The sequence below is a fragment of the Impatiens glandulifera genome, chromosome 3 (genome assembly GCF_907164915.1).
Source record: "Impatiens glandulifera chromosome 3, dImpGla2.1, whole genome shotgun sequence".
In the NCBI taxonomy this organism is placed as follows: domain Eukaryota; kingdom Viridiplantae; phylum Streptophyta; class Magnoliopsida; order Ericales; family Balsaminaceae; genus Impatiens; species Impatiens glandulifera.
Genome location: NC_061864.1, coordinates 60,301,481 through 60,329,435, shown reverse-complemented (window position 1 = coordinate 60,329,435; position 27,955 = coordinate 60,301,481). Strand labels below are relative to the sequence as shown.

General features: G+C 32.8%; 4 protein-coding genes across 4 annotated transcripts; all 4 read left to right on the top strand.

Moving 5' to 3' along the window:
• Positions 1 to 5,073: 5,073 nt before the first annotated feature.
• Positions 5,074 to 5,629, top strand: LOC124930545 (putative EG45-like domain containing protein 1). Its single transcript, XM_047470879.1, has 2 exons — positions 5,074 to 5,182; positions 5,355 to 5,629. The coding sequence occupies exons 1-2, from the start codon at positions 5,074 to 5,076 to the stop codon at positions 5,627 to 5,629; spliced, it is 384 nt and encodes a 127-aa protein (XP_047326835.1).
• Positions 5,630 to 8,339: 2,710 nt separating this feature from the next.
• LOC124930544 (protein arginine N-methyltransferase 1.5-like) lies at positions 8,340 to 14,035 on the top strand. The gene is made up of 22 exons (XM_047470878.1): positions 8,340 to 8,517; positions 8,714 to 8,823; positions 9,093 to 9,182; positions 9,285 to 9,354; positions 9,535 to 9,619; positions 9,705 to 9,780; positions 9,869 to 9,952; positions 10,050 to 10,116; positions 10,286 to 10,377; positions 10,474 to 10,509; positions 10,604 to 10,672; positions 11,199 to 11,267; positions 11,405 to 11,458; positions 11,743 to 11,817; positions 12,286 to 12,423; positions 12,461 to 12,564; positions 12,878 to 12,926; positions 13,019 to 13,102; positions 13,193 to 13,301; positions 13,384 to 13,471; positions 13,558 to 13,651; positions 13,776 to 14,035. The coding sequence occupies exons 1-22, from the start codon at positions 8,340 to 8,342 to the stop codon at positions 13,857 to 13,859; spliced, it is 1,905 nt and encodes a 634-aa protein (XP_047326834.1). The 3' UTR covers positions 13,860 to 14,035.
• Positions 14,036 to 14,722: 687 nt separating this feature from the next.
• On the top strand, positions 14,723 to 24,269 carry LOC124930543 (protein arginine N-methyltransferase 1.5-like). The gene is made up of 23 exons (XM_047470877.1): positions 14,723 to 14,866; positions 15,162 to 15,279; positions 15,471 to 15,580; positions 16,298 to 16,387; positions 16,496 to 16,543; positions 17,367 to 17,458; positions 17,537 to 17,612; positions 17,703 to 17,828; positions 17,877 to 17,955; positions 18,112 to 18,203; positions 18,317 to 18,352; positions 18,448 to 18,516; positions 21,967 to 22,035; positions 22,189 to 22,242; positions 22,422 to 22,496; positions 22,632 to 22,724; positions 22,791 to 22,894; positions 23,033 to 23,081; positions 23,162 to 23,248; positions 23,332 to 23,431; positions 23,580 to 23,667; positions 23,767 to 23,860; positions 23,939 to 24,269. Exons 1-23 carry the CDS (start codon positions 14,723 to 14,725, stop codon positions 24,020 to 24,022), a joined length of 1,977 nt encoding a protein of 658 aa, XP_047326833.1. The 3' UTR covers positions 24,023 to 24,269.
• A 2,376-nt stretch (positions 24,270 to 26,645) lies between these two features.
• On the top strand, positions 26,646 to 27,914 carry LOC124930542 (aspartic proteinase CDR1-like). Its single transcript, XM_047470875.1, has one exon. The coding sequence runs from the start codon at positions 26,646 to 26,648 to the stop codon at positions 27,912 to 27,914; it is 1,269 nt and encodes a 422-aa protein (XP_047326831.1).
• The last annotated feature ends 41 nt before the right edge of the window (positions 27,915 to 27,955 follow it).

Sequence of the window (27,955 nt, the reverse complement as noted above, 5' to 3'; positions counted from 1 at the left end):
CAATATGGCCAACACTACCTTCTTCCAACCCGGCTCATATTTGCTGAGCAATTCTTTAGGGTGGGCAAGACGAATGATGCCACGAAACTGGACATTGTCCGCATTCACTTTTCAAAAGAGGCAAGAATGTGGCATGGCTCATATTTGCAGAACCGCAACCATATGGAAGCATTGTCGTGGGATGTATTCAAGAGAGCTCTCTTGCTACGATTTGGTCCTCCTATACACAACACCCCCATTAGACAACGCATGAACTTGAAACAGGTCAGTACTGCCCAAGAAGCAACTTACGGGTCCCTAATGAGCAGCAGACCCCTTGTACAACGCTGAACCGCCGCTGCTGCCCAAACCATGCAATGTTAACACGGCCTGACCGAGCACAAACTAGACAACCGACCCCAAGAAAGACCTATGTTATACTTGCAATGAAAAATGGGAGCCCAATCATAGGTGCAAATCCAAAATATTCATGGCCTCGGCTAATCAACAAGAAGTCCAAGAAGTCTAAGAACCCGTCCAAGAATCAGGTTTTGATGACCCACCTTTGTTGCTTGAGATAGGGGATGAACATGCCATTTCTTTGCACACATTCATGGTCCAGCAGGGTACTCCTCGGTCGCAGGTCAACATAATACAAGGCAACCAACTGGAAAAGACCTTGGAAAGTTATAATGTTGTTGCGATGATGCAAATAAAGAGTAAGCACGAAAGCCAATTTGTTTCACTTGTTTTGGAAGACAGTCCTGAAAATTTCCAGCAACCCAACAACCGACCACTAGCCAGGAAGTTAATTAGAAGACATGACTATTTTGTTGCACCTGTGTTGCTGGTCTGGAAAAAGGACTGGGCTTGATTGTTTGAAGACACTCTAGAGTATAATCGGAAGAAAAATGGCCTTTTGTTGCACCTGGGGTGCTGGGCCGAAGGAAGGAATTGATCTAAATTTTTGATAACACCCTAGTGCTTGATCGGAGCTGGAAGAAATTATTTTTTTGCACCAGGTGCTGGAGACATTGCAACAACAAAGGTTATCTTTCAGCAACAAAAAACTCGACTTTGGGTACACACAAATTTCTCACATGGGCGAAGTGGAGACTAATGACCCGACAAAGCTAACGAGCACAAGGTCCCAGCCAGTTCCACTATTGAAAAGGTGTTACCTAAGGCTTTTAAAGAAATGCGGTCCTACACTCCAACACTTGCTGGACCTACTGAAAATCCGACCGGTCAGCAAGAGAAAAGAGTTCTCTTTGAAGATAGGGGCATGCGCATTAGAGGCTAACCAAACCACGGTCTTTTCATCGAGGGTGACAAATTTTGAAGGGGGAGATAATGATACGGTACATAAATAAATGTCACGGTTCTAATACAATTTCAGCACCCTCCATCGATCCTAGTGTGCACTTGGGCTAGATTTCTGCTTGTTGTTTTAATATTTTGTTTTGCTTTGCCTTTTTATTTTACAAACCAAATTCTGTTATTTTCTAAGTAGTTGTAACCGAATATTTTTGGGCAAGACATCACCTATAAAAGACTGATCACTCTTCCCCAAGGACCCATGAATGAAATAATGAATATATAAAATTACTTGTGAAATTTCTTTACTTCTTCACCCCCCCATTTGTCTATTATGTTTTGATTATTTATTTTGAACTGTTTGGTATAGACCAACAATATTTCTCTTCTCACCCTTGGTTCTTCTATCCCCTCATCCCAAATTCTCTATTACAAAATTCTTCTGCTGCCCTTTGATTATATATTTCCACCCGGTCCTAGAGATCAAGAACTCGATTCTTGGAATCAAGAACCATAAACACAACTTACGAAACAAGTCGTAACACAATCATTAACAAAAAAATTTTAAAAGTACTATATACTATTTCTTTTACATCAAATTCATTTGTAGAAGAAAAAAAAATAGATTCTCAATCCTTTTTTCAAGTTCAAATGAGATGTTCTTGTTAAGGTCCTACATTACACAATTATTTTCAAAAAGAATATAATTCATTTTCTCATCTCTAATTAGTTTAGCAAGACATAATAAATTTTATTTAAAATCAGGTGAATATAACACATCCTCTAAAGTAATTTTGTCACTTAATACCAAATTATCAACTTCATTTATAATCTTATTTGAACCATCTGCTAGTTAAAAAAAAAAATCTTTTTCAGTTTGTCTAATTTAAGTTAGAAGGTTCATATTGTTACGTATATGACTACTTGCCCTTGAATCAATTAGTCAAACATGTTTTTTGTTTTTCAGATCATTCAAACTCATGCTTAATTCATAAATAGTTGATATGAAAAATTTTGAGTTCGAAGACTTACCTGCAACGAAGTCAAAATCAATGCAGCTTCCTTTTCCTTTAGATTTATTTGTTGTTTTGTCATTTCTCTCTTTGACAGACTTCATAAAGTTTTGAATTTCTTTGTATTGAGATTTTGAAATTTATATTGATTCCTTTTTTCTTCATCAAAATGTGCTGCATTAGTTGTATATGAACCTGCCTTCTTCCTTCTCTTGTTTGTCCACCATTTAGGGTAGCCCACGATCATGTAACATCTTTCCTTAAGATGACCATTCATGTTGTAATGTGTGCATTTATGCGTTTTATTTTTTTGCCTCACATCTTCAGTTTGGTTTCTTCTAGAATTATTGTAGGAATTTTCTTTCACAAACATGGATGAAGTATATGTGTCCTGTTCCATATTAATGTTTCTCTTCTTCTCAACATTAAGAAGCATTGTAAATGTCTTCTACACAGTTGGGTTTGATTTCATGGCCAATATTGAATCTATCAAATTCTTATAAGAATCATTTAAACCCATAAGGAAAATGAGTAGATTGCTCTTTTTATAATCCATTATGACTTCTTTTTCTAGTTTATAGCCAACACAATCTTGTTGACTCCTATCACATGTACAGCTTCGACGTGGTTGTAAATGTAACTACTTATCTCAGAACAATCTAACTTTAGAATAATAATCTTCAAGATCAAGATTATCTTGTTTAGCTGTACAAATATCCTTCTTTAACTTGTATAGAGTTGATCAGTTATCTGTCTCATACCTAGACTTGATTTCATCCCATAATTCATTTGATGTGGTTGCACTTTGGAAATGAATTCTTGCTTTCTTTTCAATTGTATGCATGATCAAGATTTGACCATGGCATCAATCATCTTCCAAAGTATCGCATCTTGTGGATATTTAAGTTTAGTGCAAGACCCATCAACGAAGCCCATCTTCATCTTTGCCGTCAATGACAGTTCAACACTTGTGATCCATTCAAAATAGTGTTAGTATTCTTGTCTTGAAAAATAACAGAAATATATATATAAATGATGTTACAAACAAATTAAATAAATACAATATTACAAAGAACGAAATCACCAAATAAAATGTTGATTCGAGGCATGTGTTAGACACATTTCCCTTAAAACAGTTTCATCGTCTCCCGTTTGTGCTGGAGCTTATCGTAGATGGCTGTCTCCCAGGGTACAACGAATCTAGTAGTGATTCAGCACCAGAATCACTACACAACGAACTTGACCAACATACCTGAACTATCACCGGGATCAAAGCAGAATTGTGTGAACCCACAATTAAAATGATCAATGGAAGATTTTTTCTAAAAACTAAGAAGTAGCTAGCTTCTTATGATGTTGAAAATAAAAACCAATAAAGTTCATTTAGGGTGATTGAAGGATAAAAAGCTATGTAATTCCGTAATTGTTATATATCTCCTTAACAACGTATTATCAATTGAGATATATAAAGATAAATTAGCCAATCAACATAATGACTAATTTTTTAACGTAGGAATAAAATCAATTAATGCAATCAATTGCATTCTCATCAATTGCATGTGAAAGGTTTCAAACGTATGCATTTATCATTGCATTTAATTGAAAATTTCTCATTTGCACATTGATATTAATACCCATTTAACTGACTCATTCAATTAATATTTAATCCAAATATATTATTTATTTTTATGCAATAAAATGCATTATGCAAATAAATTAAACCCCACTTGGATTAATGGAAAAATGCTACATTTTGCTATTTTACCAATGTGGACAAATCCACTAACTCGATTTTATTCTTGGGACTCACCCATTCTCAGAATTGTTTTTGAATTCTCATTTCCATTCATATAATGGAAATAATCTACATAGTCTAAATTCCAACAAATAGTTCGCTCTAGTTAGTACTATAGAAGTTAGGGTTGCACATGGAATCTCTCCACTATGCATGTAGAGTGGATTTGTACAATGTATCTTCTTGGTTGTCATTCTTGATGAATCCAGAGAAGAATGATTCAAATAAGAAGTTTCTTCGCAATTAGGGTTTTCAAGAAAGTTTTCTCCAAATTCGGTAAGATTACCTTAATATGTGTATTTGTCCTCCTCTTCTGTGTCATCAAGTAGATCGTCTCCTTTAAAATCGAAGTGATACCATATAGAGATATGGTACTCTCATATAAAATCTCTTAAAAATTAAATAAAATCGTCAAGAACTCAAGAACAAGAAGGAAAAACTGAACTCTTGTATTATTGATGCTTAGTTGTCAAACAAGAGAGATTACAACGAGTGATATATCCGATAAACAAAGTTTGATATACAAATATCACTTTAACCCTTAAACTATCTTATAATGTTTAAAATCACCATCTAATTTATAATAATGAAATAACTAATTCTAAATAAATATAACTATCTGCAAAATAGATCATTAGTATTATTAAAATATAAAACCTGATCCATTGTGATACTTATCTCAATAGATAATGATCCATTTAAAAAAAATTCATATATTGCCAAATGTAATATATAATGTAGTTTAAACTCATTTAATATAGTAATATGTTAAAGTTAGACACTATATATCTTTTAGGGTGTGATGAAATAAATAAAAAGTGTATGAAATAATACAAAACTACCCTAATAAAATTGATTATTACATGTTCTCATACACTATAAAAACTAGTTACAAACCTCACAAATCATATAATTCTTTATTTCATATTATCATATCATTCTTTATTTGCATATCAAATAAACAACAAGATGTATACCATAAGTTGTCATTCAATCTTTGTTTTCATTCTTATCTTGACCCTAGTCACTACTGGTTACTCCACATCAGGCACAGCCACTTTCTACAGACAATATACTCGTGAGTATATATATTTTTAATCGGTTTATTTGTTGGGGGCGACTAGTATAACATTTTACTTCTTTAAATATGAATGTTTTTAATGTCAATCGATTTTTTTTTCTTTACCCACCCACCTTATGTTACACATACTTATATATATTCCCGATTTAATTTTCCTTTTTTCGAATAGCATCTGCTTGCTATAAAAACCAACAACAAGGGGTGATGATAGCCGCGGCTAGTGATCCGTTATGGAATAATGGTGCAATATGCGGGAAGATGTTTAGAGTTAATTGCACAGGACCGACAAATCCTGTGCCTCACCCATGCACAGGTGAAAGTGTGACGGTTAAGATCGTCGATCACTGCCCAGGTTGTGGTGGAACCCTAGACCTTTCGCAAGAGGCTTTTGCCAAAATTGCGAATCCTGTTGCTGGCATTATCAAGATAGATTATGAAGAGTGAGTTGTTAATATGGTGTAACTAATTATTTAATTATTACTATTTATGTATGCATGGTCACTTATGTTTATTTATAATTAATTTTTGTGTATAATTGCAGACTTTGATCGGTTACTCAGAAGGAAGAATTGATGAAGAGATATACTTATTTGCTTTAATTAACATATGCTATGTATTTTTGTAAGAAAATAAATCATTCTTATTGTCTTCGTGATTGGAAATGTTTCTAGTATATAATGGAACATTTTCATAAGAAGAAAAAATATGATTTGTGTTTTATTTTTAAATAATAAAATCATTTCAGTCAAAGAAAAATCAATATTGTATTGTATTTTATAAAATATTAAATAATAAGTCAAAATTAAATAACTAATTTTTGTTTGAATGGATATATATATATTGTGACATAAATTATTAAAATTAGTTAACTTTAATTTATCAAAATAGTCAAATAACTAATTTTCGGGTGCTATTCAGCTTTCACAGTTTCACTCATCATAATATACAATAACATTTAGTTAATTAAATTACTTTTAATAATTCTAATATAAAATTATTATATAATTTTATTTAAAATATATTTTCCCTCTTATTTCTTCTCTTTAATCCATAAGAGCACGGAATAACCTAGCTGTATGTTATGAAACTTCCTTTAATAATTAGCCATTATTAGTGAATCAAACTAATAACATAATTCAGCAACACTTAACACTTAAAGTCTTGTTTGTTTGAGTTCATTTTAAAATAAATCAATTTCTCCTTTAAATAAAATAGTATTAATGAAAAAGGTAATTATACAGATAAAATACTAAAATAAAGTAAGAGAATTTAGATAACAAAAATATAACAAAAACAATACTACAAATCTTACATGTCTATCACATTTTTGCATGTGAGAGAAAAAAAAATCATATCTAAAAAAAATAATAAATTAAAAAAATGATAATTTTTAGACGTTTGGATGGAAATTTTTTTTAAAAGAAATTAGTTAAGCATAACTAACTCGTTTAAACTAAAAGTGTTTTTAGATATAATTTTACATTTTTTATGAATTCTTTTAATATAATAAGGTTATTTTTTCGAACATGGCTATATTCCAGATATTTTTATGGACTTTTTTCAACTTAACAAGTTTATTTTCAGAACAGGATCACTTTCCCGAATATGATCATTTTTTAAAATTTATTATTTGTTTTAGTATGATTTTTTTTTATTTCTATCTTGCTCAAGTGACAGACCACGTCACCCTATGACTACACTAAAAATGAATGCATATCAATATTTTTGTTGGATGATTAAAAAATTTATTTAACTGAAAGAAGCAACTGATATGGAATCAAACAAGGCCTAAGATAAATTGCGTCATCACTCGTGAGTTCAGTTATTATGCAACTAATCAACTAACTCTAAAACCCTCAACATTTCTTGTTAACTAAAACCATAACGAAATCTTTCTCTCTCTATCTCTTTCACAGGGAAAATGCCGATGGGAAGTAGATTGGGGGACGATACAAAGTCGAGATTATGCGGATTGGAGACGGATTTCATGTCTGATATGCCTCAACTTATCAATCTCAATGTAACTAAAGGCGGTTTCGATTATCTTTTGACTCCATTGGTAAGTATTACGCATGATATGCATGTTCTTGTTGTCGCGAACTGAATTTCTTCTTTGATTTGAATAACAATTCATATGATCCAGAAGTTTTTTGCTACCTGCAGTATGATTGTATATAGTTTCATTTCTTAGTTTCTTACAAAGAATGAATTTCAACTGAAATGCTGTGTTTGTGTCAACTAGAAGATTTCTGCTAAGAGTGAGATATTGTGTTGAATCACTTGTTAGGTAAACTGTATTCTATAGTCCGCAAAACCTTTAGTACAAAATTAATGGATGACATGCCTTGATTTCTCTATCTCAATACAATTGGAGACTTCGATTTTTTGCTGCTACTTTGTTTAGTAATATGAAGCATGATATGGATGTTCGTTATCAAGATCTAAGAGATGTTTAATATTTTATATGTTTTTAATTTGAGGTACATCCTTCTGTTAGTTTGATTCTTGTTCTTGCTAACTGGTTTTCATCTTTGATTTGCATGTACGTGTATGTAACTTCTTTTAAATAATGAATATCAACTGAAATTACTTGGATTTTCTGGTGGCTATTTTAGCCAGTCACATATCAGCTGGTGTGTTGTGTCTGTATTAATAATTAGTGTGTCGCCTAGAGTAATTCGTTAGAAGACTTCTTATAAGAATGGAAGTGTGTTGAATAATCAATGTGTCGACTAAACCTTTAGTCACTAGGACTTTTGAAGCAAAAACATCAAATGACAATCACTTTGTTAACCACAAAAAATAATTAATCTAACATGGCGATTAACTATGACTATGGTTCTGTGTGAATGGTCATTGCCTTCTTGGTATCTGAAACTTTGGTTCTGCCTTTGAGGCTATTACACAAGTGTTTTTTTTATAATGACACCATATGTTATAGAAAGTTCACTAGGGCAAGGACAGTTTAACATAGCCAAGCCATTAAAATCTGAAGTAACATATGTATATTACAAAAGGGGGTGGGCACAACAAAAACAAAATGGATGGGTTTATCCAGATGCATCTGTTAACAATGCTAGGAAAGGCCATTCCTACATGAAAAACGATATGCAATCTAGCCAAGCAGTTAGCTCTTATTTGCAAACTTTTTTACATGAATCACAATATTCAATTTAGCCAAACTTGTCATATCTCTTTTTATAATTTTGTGCAGATAGATCCCAGCTATAGACCTAGCTCAATGATATGTCGCACTAATTCTCGTGTTATTCTTCCATTTGCTGGTTCAGACAAAGTTTTGACTCTTTCCCAGTGGAACCTCCATGTTGTTGGTAAAGACTAAAGAGTTTCATATTCCATATTCATTTTTTGACATCTTTATAAATCTTTAACAGATCCTGCAACCATAATATTAGAGATGTTATATTTTGCTTATTACATCATGTCCATAATCTTTCATTTGTGAAGCTGCAGTAGGTTGTTTAACATGTATCGTTTATTGTCCTTCCATTTTTTTTGTTGGTTTAGGAAAAATTAGCTCTTGGATTGATCTGGATTCAGAAGACGAGATACTTCGAAAAGCTTCTGAATTCGCTCTTAAACAGGAAATAGAACGGGGTTCTTATCTGTCTTTGCGGGTATCACTTTGTTGTGTACATTTTACTAATATTATTTTGTAAAATTTGTGAAGCTTGAATGTATTTACTTGATGAGAATCCAGTTTACCAATGGTGAAACAATTGTTTGTACTGTTTATAGCTAAATACCGTATACTTTTTTTGGCATGTAGCGAAAGATGTACATTTATGGTAATTTGGCACGTTTCAAGCTCATGATTCGTTTTGTTCACTGTTCTTTAGTTGTACTCATAAGGCACAATAACGACGTTGTTGCAATTTTCTCACAGGCATGTGTACTTCCGACCCCCAAAAGAGCATCCTGTGCTAATTATGCAAGATGTGTTAATGAGATTCTACAGAATCTCAAACACATGAAGGTAAACATCTCAAAAATCTTGTCCTCCTTTTTTCCTCACAAAAGCAACTTTTTATTTCTCTGCTGGATGATGTATTTATTAGATTCTACTTCTATTTTAAAGTTGTGGCTCAGAATTCCGCTTAAGAAATTTGATGATGACCCTAAGGATGCAAACTCCAATCAGATGGTGGGTATCCCTATGCCAACTGCTTTATAGTTTTCATTAAAATGATTATGTTCTCATGTGAAATGTGCCATTGATTGAAAGAGTCCCTAGTTTTTAGGGTAATTGATGTGTGGTTTAATCAATAAAGCATTATAGTAGATTTGCTGATTTAATTTTTAACATTGTTGTTCTAATCAGGCTGAAGGAATGGCTGATTCCTGGGAAATGTGGAACTCCTTTCGTCGTCTTTGTGAATATCACAATAAGTTGGCAATTGTTCTGGATGCCACGTGAGCTTCTGGTTCTTGTGTTTTTCCCCCTAAATTGACTTACATTACAAGACTAACCACTAGGTCTTCTATTTTGCTTTCTAAGGGGTACTTTACCTTCAGCAAATTCAATTGGGCGTTGGATTGGTGAGCCTGTCAAAGCAGCCATTATACATACCAATGTAAGTACAACTTGGATTGTAACTGTACATTTCTGGTTGATGGTATCCAAGGGAAATACATTCACAAGTATCACAATCCAATTTTCAGACCTTTACAACCAATAATAAGGGTCCATACCTTTCTAGGCGACGCCAAAATCTGGCCATTGACATGTTCAGCCATTCTATGCAGGTAAATCATCACTCTTTTATATAATTTTTGGTTTAATCATAGTTTTTTGACGAACATAAATGTGTGCTGATCTTTTCCTGATTTCAATTTCTTCTAGGTTATAATTTCTGGGAAACTTGACCTCAAAGCTTTAAGTGAAACTTATAATAAAACCTCGGCCAATGGTGAGTTCCTCATTGATATACTGTACAGTGTGGGGGAAAAAAATTATGGTTAGATATTGAATGACCTTTGTTATTCTCTGCGAGTCTTCATATTATTTAAGGTGATTTGTTTTTATTATTTTTGCCTAGTATTATATGCATCTTTAAAAATTTAATGTTTTTACTCCAGATATTCCAAAACATCCTTTTAAGTCATATCTGGATTCTTTGAGTTTATTATATCAAAGGATGGATCCTCACGCTGGGATTGAATTATGTGAGGTAACTTTTATTGCATTCAAACAAGATAATTTTATATGATCATTTGATTCATTTCTATGTTTATTAATTTGTTCACCTTCTCATTCATGTGATTAGTTTGGTGAGAAAGATTACTTGCAGGAACATTCTCAAGTATGTTACTTGTATACCCTCTTAAGAATTTTAGAGATTGATTCTAACTGAAAGACAATTGTTATTTTCTAATATGCTGGATTTTTCATTTCAGCCTCTCCTGGATAATTTACAATCACTGGCATACGAAGAGTTAGAAAAAAATGAAGCCAAATATAATCAGGTGTTCATCTATAAATATTTTATTTATAGGTTCTTTGTTATTTATTTTCATGTTAATCTATGATTTGGACGAGGCAAATTACTCATTTTCATTAATTGGCCTTCTATTCTTATAGAATCTCCATGCATGACGTGGAGAAGAAATAACCCAACCCATTCTACTCATTACATAAATTAAGTTAAGGGTGTGTATGATAAATTAACTTATCCAACCCATTTAATTTTAACTAAAAAAATTCTCAATCATATAATATTAATATTATATAATAATTTCAACAAATTCCCCTGTAGAATTAGGAATGTACAACTATTTAATTATAAAATTCAAATGACCAACTAGTATTTATTAGGAATTCTGTGTTTGCTTATTATCTATAGGTGAATTGAATGGAATGTCAAGTGCATTTGGTTATCACAGGGTTCATGTTTATTTTTGTAGACTCTAATTATTGCAGAAGGCAAATATATTTTTTTTTTGCCAACAATGATTTTCTCTTATCAGGTTTGATGTACATGTGTCATGGCAGTATCGACTAGCAATATCCCAGGCTTTAATTAATAGGATCTCTGATAAAGACGCACCAGTTAATGTAGCTGTAAGATGCATGTTATCTACCTATAACTTTTGTACTTTTGAGGAATCAAACTCTAGATGGCATCTGTCAAAGATGTTGTAATATGCTGCAGAGAAAACCTTACATATTATTTCTGCCTTCACTGTCCTGTCTTGCAGGTAGTCATTGTTGTTGGAGCTGGAAGAGGGCTTCTTGTTAGGGCAGCATTTAAGGTATGGTTTCTTGTGTGCATGTTGGATATTACCAACTATTTAACTAGATGACAGTTTTCAAATGGATGATGCATGATAAACCACGTTGTTATATTTTGTAAATTGTATGAGAATTCGCTAAAGTAATTGGAATAAATCACAAAACACATTATCAGATTATGAGGAATATTCTTTCACTTATTATTCTTATGTTTTTATACTGTTGATTGTTAAGAAGGTTAGTTACTTTTGTATTGCAAATGTAATGGGTGTCTTCTTGATTTTATCTCCATTTTCATATTTAGGCAGCTAGAGAAACACGACGAAGGGTGAGAATATATGCAGTCGAAAAAAATCCAAATGCAGTTATCTCATTGGATGTAAGTTGTATATTTTTTTGTACCTTCTAATTGATACTTTACATATTTTAGGAATAGTTCCTTTTTGTGGAGGTGAGATGGTCATTGCAGGCTGCAAGATTGTTCTATCTAATCTTATCCTCATATCCTTTTATTTTTTTTAAAGGCAATGAATGCCTTCCTTTAATAAATGAACAACCAAATGACACTATACTGAAAGTAAAAGCGGGTAACGATCCAAAAGGCAAAGAAAACTATAAGCTATCAACAAAATGGAAATCAAAAGTGCCCATATGGCAAGATACATTTCATGAATGTCCATCAAGAATGTGGGTTAAACAAAAGGGAGTGTGTGCAATCCAGGCCACATTCTTTACAAAGAAGTTAATTATCCTCAGGCCTTCATTTTTTTTTCTTTTGCTTTATTTGGTTTGGATGGCAATATTGTACCCATTGTATTTGAATTGACAAAAAATTAAATTTGTCCAGAACATGATCAAGAACGAGGATTTGGAAAACTATGTTCATGTAGTTTGTTGTGACATTCGAAGCTGGTCGACAGATGATAAAGCTGACATTTTGGTAGGCATGCCCATAATCCTGACTTACAAATTTTTCTCTGATTGCATTATCTAATTACTATTTCACTCCGAAATTAATGTAGGTTAGCGATTTTCTGGGATCTTTTGGTGATGATGAATTATCACCGGAGTGCCTTGATGCAGCACAGAAATTCCTAAAGGATGATGGGATGCTAATTCCTTGCGCGTAAGTTACTGATTGCATACTTTTTAGTTAATAGCCTAGATGATGATAAATCCTTTTCTTGTTTGTTTTGACTTTTGGTGCTTACCTTGTTTGAAACTATTCAGATGAAATGGCCCCTAACATGAAGTTATTTCTATGCACAAGCTTCATTATTCTAAGGATATTTAATTTAATCTGAAATATGTAGATCACTCTTAAAACCTGCAATAGCCAATAAGACATCTCAAGTTCTTTCTAACATTTAATTTATATAACTTTCTTATCTGTCACTGTTTTTATTTTTTTTACTAAATAATGATTGTGCTGGTTTTAGGTGTACAAGTTATCTCCAACCAGTAACAACATCAAGGGTGTACAATCGAGTAATCAATTTGTTGCCATGCTATAGTAACATGCCAACATATTTTTAATAATTAGATTTGATTTAACCAACTTCTTGAGTTGCTGCTTACAGATAAAGTTGGATAAAAAATCTCAGTTTGAAACTCCATATAATGTCAAACTTTACACTGTTGCAAGGGTGGCTCCTTCAAAACGCGTAAGTTATTTCCCCGAAGAAAGTCCTATTTTTATTTGACCATAGCTTCTACAAACATTATATCTCTTTTTATTGTATTATTTCAAGTAGGTCTTTACATTTATACATCCAAACAACTTATCAACTTCAAAAACCAATGAGAGGTACACAAAAATCCAGTTCAAGATACCTCCTGAAACTGGAGCAGCTTTAGTTCACGGTATCATTTTTTTTACTACTTTCATGCATATGAAGTTTAGCTACAAATTATCATATTGAATATTGTTGGCATCTGGAAACAGGATTTGCCGGTTATTTTGAGGCAATACTTTATCAGGACATCCGTATTTGTACCGAACCTTCAAGAATCACACCTAGAATCCTCGGTTGGTATGTCATTTTATACCTTACTATATTGTATATGAACTATTGCAGCAGCAATAATAACAACAACTGTATTTTGCATTTGTAATCAGGTTTCCCTTATATTTTCCGTTGACTGAACCTGTTTATGTAGCTTCGGGAGTCCCTTTAGAACTTGACTTCTGGCGATGTTGTGATCAGACTAAGGTAAAAGGGCTTTGTTCGATATATATATATATATAGTTTATTTCGATTTATAATCCAAAATACCTAAAATTATCCAGTAAAATACGAAAAAAGATGAAAATGCTTTATTTTTGATGTGATATAGGTTTGGTATGAATGGAGTGTGACTTCTCCAACATTATCACATGTGCATAATAGCTGTGGTGATTCATACTCGGTTAATCTCTAGATTCAAACAATTTGTTAGGTGGAAAAAGATGGAATTCATGAGTTCTGAAGGAGGTTATTGCTTTATGATTGGTCATGCATGACCTTATTCATTCTATAAACATACATTTGTGTATACATACTCTGATAGAATTAGTTGCTTTGAGAGACTTAAATAATAAAAAGTTCTATATTGCATTTGCTGGTTACATTTTAAACCAGAATCATCATCTTAGGATATGTTTACACCTTCTAATTGTCTTCATTTTCCCACCCTTATTGGAAATATGACCCATATTCTGAATATTTTTACTCTAGTCCTATTTTTGCTATTCATGCTACATAAATGAATTGTGCTACAAAACTTAAAATATATCATACATGTTTTTAGTCAAAATAGTACTCTAAGAGTGTGAAGACAAAAAAAGATATTTGAAGTATGACAAAAATGTTAGAATACCCATATCAGATTAAACAAAAGATATAAAAAACTGTATTTATTTGTATTAAGATGATTAAAATATCGAATTCATTCTTAAAATTTTATGACGAATCTAACAAGTTTGATTTATGTAAACTCTTAAACTAAATAAATTTTTACGATTTTAAAATTACGATAATAAGATTTTAAAAATTTATAAATAATATTTTAAAATAAATAGTGAAATTATATTCCTAAACAAAAAAATATTATATATATAAAAAGGAATATGATAAATGACGTCATAACTGTCAGTTCAGTTATACTGCGATAATATTTTCCCGCCCAAATATATTGCATTGATGAAACGACTTGTAAAAGTAAAACCCATTTTCTGTACAGTTTAAACCCCCTTTCTTTCCCTTCTTCTCTATCCTTTGACGCTAGAGAAATCTTCTTGAAAAATGCCGCTCGCAGAAACATCAGGAGACGATGACAGTTTCAACATCTCGCGATTATGTGGAGTGGAGACGGATTTCATGGCTGACATGCCTCATCTTTTCTCTCGTCATATACATGAAGGATTCGACTTTGTTCTTGCTCCATTGGTTAGTATCACGTTCTGTTAGGAAAATGATAACCGGATCTCTGCTTTTATTTCAATAATATTGTCATTCAGTCGATTTCTACGCATATTTTCATTCCTCATTTCTTGCACTATCAGATGAAATGCTCTATAAATATATTTTTAGTTTCATATTTGTTGTTGTAAGCTGGATTTCTGCTTTCATATGCAAAACATAGATTTAGTTGGTGCCTATGTGTATATTTGCTAAGAAATAAGGTACAATTTAGGTTATTCTTACATGAATTCGTTATATCTACTTTTATACTTCTGTTCAGATGGATCCGAGCTATAGGCCTAGCTTAATGGAAATTAGCAATGACAGACCTGTTGTTCTACCATTTGTTGGTTCAGAATTTCTTTTGAGTCCTTCTCAGTGGAGCAAACAAGTTATAGGTATTCCCTATTTGACATCTTTGTAGTTTTTTGCTAGCTTTTTTCACTCACCAAGCAACAATAATACAAGTGTTATATTTTTTTGTTAATTTGTTAGACTGCAGGTGGTTATAAGTTGCTACTTTTTTTTATTGACTTGACGTGAATTGAAACTAAAGCTATTTACTCTCCTCCCTTTTTCCTTGGTCTAGGAAAACTTAGCACTTGGATTGATCTGGATTCAGAAGGCGATAAACTTCGATATAACTCAGAAATCACTCTTAGACAGGAAATAGCATGGGCTTCTCATTTGTCTTTGAAGGTACAATTTTGATGTGTCTTTAATAATAAGCTTGTTTTGTAGATAATCTGTGAAGCTTAATGAGATTCTAGTTACCTAGGGTGAAACAATTGTTTTTCCTGGCTCTAGCTAAATACCATATAAGAATTTGTTGCCAATGTAGCAAGATGTACACGTGTGGTTACTTCGTTCCTTTCAAGTTCATTTCAATCTTCATTAGTTGTATTCATGAGGCACTACAATTCAATGTATATCCTGTATGCATGCTGGTGGAATACATGAAAATCAAACTTTACATGTTCTGCAACTATTTGGTTTTAGAAGTGAGATTTTTGTTCATTGATCTGTAACTATGTTTTTAAAAGGTAAATTTTATTACATAGAAAAAGAATTTGAGAGCACAAAGAGGCTACTATAATGCCTCAAAAATTGGGAGCAACAATGGGCTGCTCTCATACTCGGGGACAATCAAAACCCACAATATTAAAAATCTCCAACGTGAATGTTTCCTCCCTTTTGAAAAGAAGAGAAGGAGGGGAAAATGTTCATTTAATTCTATCCTTGTTTAGAAAATGTTTGTTTGTTTCTTTCACCACGTGTAATCCACCAAAGAGCAACCGGGATCATTTTCCAGTCCATTTTAGTTTTGGTTCCAGTTCTTTTACATGTTCTGCAACTTATAGAACACAAAAATAGTTGACTGCATTGATTGAGGTCCTTGTTACAATTTTCTCACAGGCATGTGTTCTTCCTACCCCCAAAAGAGTATCATGTGCTAATTATGCAAGATTTGTTAAAGAGATTCTACATAATCTAAAAGGAATGCAGGTAACAAACTCCAAAAAAAAAAACCTCAACCTCCATTTTCCTCATAAAAGCAATTTTTCATTTCGCTGTTGGGTGATCTATTAATTAGATTCTACTTCTATTTTAAAGTTGTGGCTCAGGATTCCGCTTGTGAAATTTGACGAGGACGCTAGGGATGTAAACTCCAATCAGATGGTAGGTAACTCTAAGCCAACTGCTTTATACTATCATTGAAATGCTTATGTCCCATGGTGCTCAATGTCTTAGTATGAGAAGGTTGAAAGTTGTATGTCTTCCGTTAGTAGATTGCAGGATTATTCTTTTATCTTGTTCAGTCATTGGAAATGTCGTTAATTGAAAGATCTCCATATGCCCAATGCCCCTAGTTCTTAGGAATATTGATGTGGTTTAATCAATAAAGCCTTAAGGTGCGGTTGGTTAGAGGTGAATTGACATTGGAATTGGAGGGGTAATCCCAATTATGTGGATTGTTTTTTTTTTGTAAGTGAGACGCTTTTTCATTATTCCCTAATTGCGCACCTGTAAAGCCAAACCAAATTAGCACTAGTTATGACAATGTTGTCATAAGTTACTCAAAATACATCCAAACAATACAACATCAAGAAAGGACACAAGACTGACAAGATTAAAAATCAACTCAACAAATCATAAGATCTCGTGTCTACCTGGATCACCGCTTCTTTGCTAACATGCTCACATAATTAGATTTCGAATTTGAATTCTAATAGATTTAAACTAAGTATATTGATTTTTTTACTTTGAATTCCACTTAAACTAAGTATAAAAAAAGAAAATCAAATAAGTCTCTTAGGAATTACAATTTTATGATGTTTCCAAACATATAAATTGAATTGTAATTCAATGGAAATTCTTATAGAATTGGAATTAGAATTCTAACTCTAGTTCTTATTCTGTTCAAGTCATCCAAACACAACCTTATATTTGTTGATTGATTTCTTAACACTGTGGTTCGAACCAGGCCGAAGGACTGGTTGATTCATGGGAAATGTGGAACTCCTTTCGTCTTATTTGTGAACATCACAATCAGTTGTCAATTGTTCTGGATGTCTCGTGAGTTTATGGTTCTCATGCATTTTCTTTTGAATAACTTAATTTACGAGACTTCTAATTAGGTCTTTGATTTCTAAGGAATAATCTACCCTCAATAAATTCAATTGACCGTTGGTTTGGGGAGCCTGTTTGTGCAGCCATCATTCATACTGATGTAAGTACAACTTGAATTCTTACTGTACATTTATGTTTTTTTGAGTGTACAAGGGAAAGACATTCACATGTATCACTATCCAATTTTCAGTCCTTTAAAACCAATGCTAAGGGTCCATTCCTATCTAGGAAACTCCAAATACTAGTCACTAGCTTTTTCCACCATTCTATTCAGGTAAATCATCACTCTACATATACGAGCACTTTAGTTACTAATTTTTAACCTTCATCTTATATAAGATACCATTTTTGTTTTTTTTTGCAGTTTATAATCTCTGGCCTAAATGATCGAAAAAAGACAGCTTCTGATTTATGTGCAAATGAGACTAATAACTTTGACCATGGTAAGTTCTTCATTAATGTATTGTACAGAGTGGGAAAAGAATAGTGATTTCTATTGGTATCTCAAGATTTTATAGTTAGATATTGAATAACCTTTGTTATTCTTTGTGAGCCATCATATTAAATGTGTCTGTAAAATTGTACTTTTTGTGCTCCAGATCCTCTAAGACATCCTCTACGATCATATTTGGATTATTTTGCTTATATATATAGAAGGATGGTTCCTCTTTCTGGGCTTGAATTATCTAAGGTACTCTATTATTTTGAAAGGTTAAAGTATTCTATTATTGCATTAATACAAATACTTTTATATGATTCTTTCTATCTTAATTAGTTTGTTCACTTTCTCATTCATGTAATTAGATAGGTTTCAGAGATGTCTTGCACGGACCAATGCAAGTATGTTATTTCTATACCATTTTAATAATTTTAGAGCTTGCACTGATTTATAGGCATTCGTTATTATGCTGACATGCTTAATTTTTTCATTGCAGCCTTTCATGGATAACGTGGATACAGATATACTTAAAACATCTGAAATAGATACAGCAAGATATACTCAGGTGTTCATCTTGAATTCTGCATACAAATAAATATTATATGTTTTTTGTTGTCTATTATCATGCTAATCTATAGTTTGGAAGAGACAAAGGATTTATTGTCAGTAATGGTTGGCTATTCTCAAATTAGAATCATCATACATGATGTGGAGAAGAAATAGGAGAAATGAAATCTAAAGAGAAAACCTTTAATAGGAGTATTGATTTATTCGTTTGATGCATTTATATCTTAACTTTGTAAGTTGTGCTAACTGAAGATGACTCTTAACCCACCCATGGTAGCTCAAGTAGAAAGTGTGGACTCTTAGAGGTTTCAAGTTCAAATTCCACTGAGGTCTTAACCCACCCATTGTAGCTAAGTAGAAAGTGTGTACATTGAGAGGATGAGGTCTCAAGTTCAAATCCCACATAGAGCACCTTAATTAAAGTTTTTATTTTTTTAGAGATTATTAAAACTTAAGGGGAGAAAGTGAATAAAAGAGTTTTTTATTAGGACAAAAATAGACTTTTATCCTAATTTTGAATCAAACAATACAGCAGCAAATATGAATAACAAAAAAAAACCAGCAAACTGAAACAACATTACAGTAGCATGAAACATAATTAGCAAGCAATTTCAATTCATCTCGCTCTATACGTTTGAGTTTTTATGACTTCCTCGAATGTGATTTTCCATTTTGACATAGTTCCCAATTAGTCGAAGTTATTGGTATGCTTCGTCATGTGTGAATTAGGGCTAGCCCTGTGTTGCACGGATACTTTAAAAAATAATTTGGAGTAGCGGATACGATATGGCAATACATGTATTGGATACGGAAAAACACATATCGTTGACTTTTCGTAGGGTCGACCAATCCGATACGGTTTGGATACGTTTTTTGATACGTTTTGGTAAAAATTAAAAAAAAAAAAGTCAAGCATCAAAATGAATAAAATAGAGAATTTGAAAGACTTCAATATTTGACCTAATTAAAACCTTTTACCCTTTTCTGTCGCTGTAAGTTAAACCGTAATCCATTTCTTACTTTCTCCCTGTCGTAAACATCCACTGGAATGGATATTATGAAAAATGAATATGAGTTTTTAGTTTTATTTATTTCAATATTAAATTTAAATAAATATTATATATATAATTTGTATATCATAAACGTATTGTATCGTATCCTATATTTTTAAAATTTGCCGTATCCCCGTATCCGTATCCGTATCGTATTCGATACGATACCCGTATCCGTATCCGTGCAACATAGGGGCTAGGTCATCAAAGACAACATCATTTCAGATCTGTTCTTCATTCCTTCTCTAGCCCTTGAAAATATTCTAGAGTTTCTTTCAGCCCAAATTTCATACACTATTGCTCCATAGAAACATTTGAATACATTAGCTTTTACCTCCTTCAGTCTTCCTTAGCACAACCTCCTTAATAAGATTTCAATCCTCGGAAAAGCTATAGAAATTGAAGTTATTAGCAAATTTCTTCCGAAGTACCTTAGTATATATACATTCCCCGAGGATATGAGCCATTGTTTCCTCGCTGTTCGAACAGAGTACACATCTTGTACATGGAATGGTCATAAACTTGCTGATCCTATCCCTTGTCACGAGTCTTTGTCTAAACGTCAGCCAAGGAACAATTCGATGCCGAGGTATAATTTTAGGAGATCAAACACAATGAGCCCACTCCACTAATTGTCCTCTGCTGCGTATACGCTGCCATGCTAGCCCAGTAATGAACCTGCTATTAACAACCACCTTCCACACATGCAAATCAATCCGATCATTAAACGTGATTCGATTGATTTCATTAAGTATCCTCACCCCTTCTAGAATAAGCCTACTCCTTCTGAAATAAGCCTCAAAAGGTCATTACATTCACCATCCTTCACCCTATTAACAGTTACATCAAGACATTCTCTTTTAATTCTAACATTTTCAGTTTTATACCTTTTAAGGATTGATGCTCCTTCATACCATGGATCATACCAGAATTTTATCTTTTTCCCATCTCCAAATCGAACTTGAAACATAGACCCTGCATACTGATTCAATTTGAGGATCTTATGACCATGAAATTTCATCTTTAATTCTGCACATCCATATACTCTTTTCATTCTTCATAAACCTGAAATGGACTCACTTCACCCAAAGAGTCTTGTTTGCTCTCTATCTCCCAGAAATGCTTGTATGTGAGTGCCTTATTTTATTCTATGCAGTTTTTAATTCCCAGCCCACCTTCATCTTTTGCCTTACACACATCTTCCCACCTAACCTTCTTCCCACCTCTTCCATGGTTACGATAGAGATCTTTCATTACTTTCTTAGGGATCACAATCTGCTGCGCCCAGAAATTAATACTGCCCATTGTCACCTTAGTAATAAGCTCTATTCTCCCAGCATATTATAGACTTTTAGTTGCCCAGCCATTAATCGTATTTTTAACTTTCTCAATAGGAGACCTGCAGCTGTCTAGAAGATAGGGGACTCTTAGGTAACGAACTGGTAAAGTTTCTTCCTTGATGCCCAGTATGTTAAATATATCTGCCTTAGCAACCTCATCAACATCGCCATAAAACGTCATCCTTTTATTCTGATTTATATAAAGACCTGTATTTCAGAAAATAAAATTAGCACATCCTTTAACAGTTTTATTAGAATTCACGTCCGCAACTATAAAGAGATCATTCGTAAAATACACGTGAGTAATGTCTTCCTCCTTACAGAAAGGGTGGTGGATGAATGGTTTACTCTTCATTATCTCTTTAAGATACAATTGAAGAGCTCTATGATTAAAACAAATATATAGGATGAGAGTGAATCTCTGCCTAATCCCATTTTCACCTTTGAAGTAACACCATGAGTGCCATTCACACAAACAATGAAATGCGTGGTAGTTACGCACTGCATAACCCATTCCACAAATACGCTAGGGGATCCAGAAACTATTAGGAACTCTTGGACAGTGTCCCATCTAATGGAATGAAACGCCTTTTTTATGTCAACCTTGAAAGCAACCCTTGGAGAGATTCGTTTCTTACCATAGCACCTTAGTTAAAGTTGGAGGTCATGGTTGTGGGATATTGTGATAGCATCCTCCGGGCTTTAATCCCTGGTTAAAAAAAAAGAAAAGGATCCTCTTAAATCCACAATCCTTTTTCCACTCTTTTTGTCAGCTCTAATTTTTGCTCAAACCACCCACTTCGAACATCATCAACATTATTCTAGTATTGTTGTTTGTTTTTTATTACTCTGCCTATAGTTTCTCTGTAGAATTAGGATTGTAAAATATTTATTATAAAATTCAAATAACCAACGAATTAGGTGGAATGTCAAAATTGCATTTGGTTATCACAAGTGTCATGTTTATTTTGTAGAGTCTAATTATTTAAGAAGGCAGTTTTTTCTTCCCAACAATAATTTTCTCTCATCAAGTTTGATGTTCTTGTGTCATGGCAGTACCGAAGAGCAATTTTAAAGGCTTTAAGTGAAAGGATCAGTAATGAAGAAGCATCAACTGTTACATTAGTAAGATGCTATAACTGTGACAACTTACAATTTCTACCAGCTATAACTTTTATACTTTTCAGGAGTCAAATTTTGGATGTCATATGGTGTGTTCTTTGATAGAGCATATCTTGCACATTATTACTGCCTTCACTGTCCAGTCTTATTTGACAGGTAATAGTGATTGTTGGTCCTGGAAGAGGGCCTATTCTTACGACAACATTAGAGGTATGGTTCCGGTGTCAATATTACAAACACATTATCAGATTATGAGGAATGTCCTCTTATCTATTTTTATGTAATTTTTAGGTTTGTTTGTTATTATATTTTTTAAGGAAGTTAATTTCTTTGCTACTGCAAATCTAATGACTTTTGTTTTCTGGTTGATCTCTCAATATTCATATTAGGCTGCTGTATTATCAGACCGGAAGGTGAAAGTTTATGCTGTGGAAAAAAATCCAAATACATTTGTCTATTGGCATGTAAGTTGTACCTTCTAAATTCCTTTTAGATGATCATTGCATTCTGCATAATTGTATATCTAAATTCCTTTTCTGGGTTAGATTACAATGTTGCTCCCATTTGTATTTGAATTGACACGTATTAAATTATTCCAGAATTGGGTCCTGTCGGAGAATTTGGAAGACATCGTAACTGTAGTTTATAGTGACATCCGAGTCTGGGAAGCACCAGAGAAAGCTGATATTTTGGTAGGCTCGTTCATAACCCTGGTTTGCATTTTTTGTTTTATCTGTTTCGGTTCAAAATCCATGTAGGTTAGCGATTTGCTGGGACCTTTTGGTGATGATCTATTATCACCAGAGTACCTTAATGGGGCAGAAGAATTACTGAAGGATGATGGGATATCAATTCCTTCATCGTAAGTATTATATCATTATATTGCTAGTGGTGAATAAGACATCTCAAGCACTTTCTCACATTTTCATTATTCATATAAACTTTCTTATATGACCCACTTTTTCTTACATATTATTACTGCACTGTAATTTTTGTGTAGGTATACAAGTTTTATCGAACCAGTAACATCAACGAAGCTGTTCAACGATGTAATCCTCATGTTATATTAGAATGAAAACATATTTTAGTCTGATATTTGATTTAACCAACTTTCTTTATTTGCTTGCAGGCCAGGTCCCTAAACAATCTTGCTCATTTGGAAACTAGATATTCTGTCAAACTTTATCGGGTTGCAAGTCTTGCTCCTTCAGAACCTGTAAGTTATATTTCCCCAGGCAGGTCCAATTTTTTCCTTGCTACAACTTTTTATTTTTATCTATTTTCTTGTATTCCAATTAGGTCTTTACGTTTTGTCATCCAAAGACTACAACAAACAATGAGAGGCACGCAAAGATTCAGTTCAAGATACCACATGATAATGGTTCAGTTTTAGTTCATGGTATGTATGTAGCTGCCATCAATTTATTCACAGTATGAAAATTCAGAAATGATTCAATGGAAAATGAAATAAGAAAAAGTAGATCTCTTGTTCTTGTCATATATAGTGAAACAAACATATTAAATTGATTCGATTGCATCTGAAACAGGTTTGGCGGGTTATTTTGATGCAGTACTTTACAAAAACATTCATCTTAGTACTGAACCTTCAAGAGCCACACCTGACCTGAGTAGTTGGTATGACATCTACTACATATTCTCTCTTAATAATAATAATAATTATTATTATTATACAGTTCTTTTAGAAAGTGTTATTGGCATTTTGGTTGTAATGAGGTACCCGGCATTTTTTCCTCTGAGGAAACCTGTTTATGTAGCTCTGGGGTCCCCTTTAGAAGTTCAATTCTGGCGTCGCTGTGAACCTACCAAGGTAATCTAGCATTAGCTATTATAATAATAAGATCTATGCTTTATTTTCTTAAGTAAATAAATAAATTTTCTGAGACAGGTTTGGTATGAATGGTGTGTGACTTTGCCAACAATGTCATCTATGCATAACACTTCTGGTCGCTCGTACTCGATTGATCTCTAACTAGGACCATTTCTCTAAAGCCTTTACACAATGATAATAGTAGTTTGAGGCAAATATTATTAGCATGTTTAGATTGCAGCCACTATATGAAAAAATTGTGAAAATTAGTTTTGTTTTCTATGGAGGAGGAATAGGATACATAAGCTTCCTTCTATAATCATTTCTTTACATAATAGATACATGCATTCAGTCGTCGAAGTTTCTATATACAAAGAAGATGATGATCTATATTGCACTTGTTGTTGGTTAGGAAGTTTCAATATTCTCCGTGACAGCCTGCAATGAAAAGTTCCCCATGTCATCATAATAACAATTTATCTTTCAATTAGAAGCAATAATTTTAAAATAGAAGTAGAATTTAATAAGGATAGATCATTCGATGCCTTGGAAATGTGGATAATGGAAAGATCTCCCTCAATGCCCCTAGACCTTATGAATATTGAAGTGGTTTAGTCAATAAAGCCTTAAGCTGGTTGTTTAGAGGTGAATCGACATTGGATTTGAAGGTGCAATTCCAATTATGTGCACTAACTATGACAATTGTTCTTGCAAGTTACCCAAAATACATCCAAACAATACAACATCAAGATTCAAGAAAGAACAAAACCTGATAAGATTAAAAATCACCTCAACAAATCATAAGAGCTATAATTGTATTATCTTTCCAAACATATAAATTGAATTCTAAATTAGAATTCTAACTAGTTTTTCTCTCATCCAAACACAATTTATAGATTTGTTGATTGATTTCTTAACATTATGGTTCGAAAAGGGCTGGTTGATTCTTGGGAAATGTGAAACTCATTTAGTATTTTTTGTGAAGACGAGACCGGCCTTGAGAATTAAGGCCCATGAAAAAAGAAATTGTGACCCACAATATTTAAAAAATGATATTTCAAATATCAAAGTTTTTCATATTTTTTTTTACTTTTGAGGCATTGACAAAATATAAACTTTTTTTTTTTTTTTTTATCTTGAAACAATTTCATATATAGTATCAGTGTACTCATTTTGAAATTGTTTCAATAAATAACTATTTAAAAAATAAATGAAATCCAATTTTAATTTTAATTTTTTTTTCAAAACATAATCATATTATAACAAATTGTTTCAATATATTTTATTTGATTTATTCATTGTTCATTTTATTACTCTAGAAAATATATATTTTATTATTTTATTTATATATATATATATATATATATATATATATATATAAAAGTTAATTGATCAAATATATAAATATTTATTTACAAATTAATAGGTAATGAGAGAAATTATTAAGTTGGAGAAAATAAATATATTATTAATAGAGAAGAGAGAAATCAATTTTTTAAATTTTTTAGAAAAAGAATGAGGCCACAAAGAGTTAAATATATAGACAGTAAACACGAAAACAAATACTATCATTTAACTAACTAGGCTAATAAAAATTTTAAAATGTGACCATAAGGTTAAAACACACAAATATTATTAGTTAAGAAGTCTTAATCATCTTTTCACATCATTTCTTATAAATATTTTCAATAATCATTACTTTTAAAATATATACATATATTAAACATATAATTATAATATTCACTATATAAAAAAAATATAAAATATAATTATTAAATAATTAATAATACTATATTTTTAGAAATTTGAAAAATTTAAGGCTCTTCAAAAGTCAAAGTCCTATTGAATTGCTTTTATCATCCGGCCGACTAACATCACAACCAATTGTTAATTATTCTTGATGTCTTAAGTTTTTGTTTCTCTGGAATAACTTAATTCACTAGACAAAACACTAAGTATTTTGATATCTAAGAAGTACTCTAATTTCAAAAATTTGTTTATATGTTGGTTTGAGGAGTCTGTCTATGCAGCTCTTGTGTAAGTGCAATTTGGATTTTGATTGTTAAATTTTTGTTTGTTGGTTGTGTAATCAAATGACAAATCACAAGTTTTAATATCCAACTTTGGGTAATTTAAAACAACTGCTATAGTACAAAATTTGTCTAATTTTAAATAAATATATTTATATATATCCCATTTAAACCAAGCTATCTTACATAAAAGTTATCACTTCATATATATATCCAGCTGCAATTGAAGAGTTCACACATTATACAAAGTAATCTTCTTATTGTTGTTTTGTAGTGGGATCAGACGGCATATTTTAAGATTATATTTTATACTCAAACAATTAATTAATTAATTAGTATAAATTCTAACCGACTAAGATAGTTTAGTGATAAAAATCGGTTTAAGAGATTAAAATATCACGAGTTCGATTTCATCTTGAAGTAGGGTCGGGTCATGAATGGGGTTTATGATTTATTTTATAATTTATTTCATTCAAAATAATATAACATTTTTAAGGAGAAATATGTAAATATTGCATTTTTATTAGTTTATTTCAACTTTGTTTACATCTATCTCTTATTAGAATGATTTATGTATACAATGAATGTATTGAAATCATCCCTTTCACATTTGGTACTCTATTTTTTTCTTCCTCTATAAATCCCACCATTACCAATAGCAATTACATCCATCTTCCATAGTTAAATTCAATATGGCTAACATTTCCTTTTACCATGCAACCTTAGCCTTATATGTCTTGTTACAACTTTCGGCAATGTCATCTACAAGCGCGCTACGCGGTTTTACCACCGATTTCATTCATCGAGATTCCCCCGCATCACCACTTTATGACCCCTCTATCACCCAAGCCGATCGAACCGCCAAAGCCATTCACCGATCAATGACTCGCTTGTCTCGTTTCAAGTCAACCCTCAATCATCTTAAGAACCATAAGGTGAAGAAAACTTCAAACACGAACTCGACAATCTTACCAGGTGATGGAGAATACCTCATCGAGTTTTCCATAGGGACACCACCCTTCAAGCAAGTGGCGATAGCCGACACTGGCAGCGATGTTACATGGACCCAATGTCAACCATGCGACAGATGCTACCAGCAGGATCAACCCGTTTTTAATTCGGAGAATTCATCAACTTTTCGAACACTAACATGTGGTTCTAATTTATGTGAATCCTTAGGGTATTCGGATGCATGTTCCGGGACCACCGGAACATGCGAATACCAATTGCAATACGGAGACGGTTCCACCAGCACTGGAGTTCTAGCTCTCGATACTTATACCTTGGGAGGAACATCAATCCCTAAATTGGTCTACGGGTGCTCTCACGATAGCCAAGGTACATTCGAGGCTGACGCGGCAGGCATTGTCGGTCTTGGAGGTGGTCCACTCTCGCTAGTTGGCCAGCTTGGAAGTTCCATCGCAGGAAAGTTCTCATATTGTTTGTTATCTGATCATTCATCGGGTGAGAGTAGCAAGATCAACTTTGGTTCGAACGCGATCGTGTCTGGACCTAACGTGGTCTCAACCCCAATGGTCTCAAAGAGCCCCGACACTTTCTATTACCTAACCTTGGAATCGATTAGTGTTGATGGCAATACAAGTATTCCCTTCAAATCAAGAAAACCTTTCGCAGCTGTGGAAGGTAATATCATAATTGATTCAGGCACTACACTTACTTATATACCTCCTGATATGTACCAAAACTTGGAGGACACAATGAAGAGCGCTATTAAGGCCGATCCAGTTCCCGATCCAGAAGGATACTTTAGTCTTTGTTACAACATTGACGAAAGTTTTACTGCTCCGACGATCACGGCACATTTCGCAGGTGGGGCTGACTTGGTGTTGCCTTGGACTAGCACATTTTATGTGTATGAGAATGTTGGGTGTTTGGCATTCTCCTCTAGTGATAGTGATGAATTCAACATATATGGGAATATGTCACAAATGGACTTCTTGATTGGTTATGATCTTGAGAATAGGACTGTGTCTTTCAAGCCAACTGATTGTTCACAGGAATAGACACATATTTATAATGTGGACTTATATTTTAAATTGAAATA

Excerpts from the sequence above, each read along its gene's own strand:
- LOC124930545 (XM_047470879.1), top strand. The coding sequence starts at position 5,074 with ATGTATACCATAAGTTGTCATTCAATCTTTGTTTTCATTCTTATCTTG. Across the intron at positions 5,183-5,354 it reads TTTCTACAGACAATATACTC|CATCTGCTTGCTATAAAAAC; the intron begins GTGAGTATATAT and ends TTTTTCGAATAG.
- LOC124930543 (XM_047470877.1), top strand. The coding sequence starts at position 14,723 with ATGCCGCTCGCAGAAACATCAGGAGACGATGACAGTTTCAACATCTCG. Across the intron at positions 15,581-16,297 it reads CTTCTCATTTGTCTTTGAAG|GCATGTGTTCTTCCTACCCC; the intron begins GTACAATTTTGA and ends ATTTTCTCACAG. Across the intron at positions 17,956-18,111 it reads GACTAATAACTTTGACCATG|ATCCTCTAAGACATCCTCTA; the intron begins GTAAGTTCTTCA and ends TTTGTGCTCCAG.
- LOC124930544 (XM_047470878.1), top strand. The coding sequence starts at position 8,340 with ATGAATCACAATATTCAATTTAGCCAAACTTGTCATATCTCTTTTTAT. Across the intron at positions 9,953-10,049 it reads TGTTCAGCCATTCTATGCAG|GTTATAATTTCTGGGAAACT; the intron begins GTAAATCATCAC and ends AATTTCTTCTAG. Across the intron at positions 12,565-12,877 it reads GGGATGCTAATTCCTTGCGC|GTGTACAAGTTATCTCCAAC; the intron begins GTAAGTTACTGA and ends TGCTGGTTTTAG.
- LOC124930542 (XM_047470875.1), top strand. The coding sequence starts at position 26,646 with ATGTCATCTACAAGCGCGCTACGCGGTTTTACCACCGATTTCATTCAT.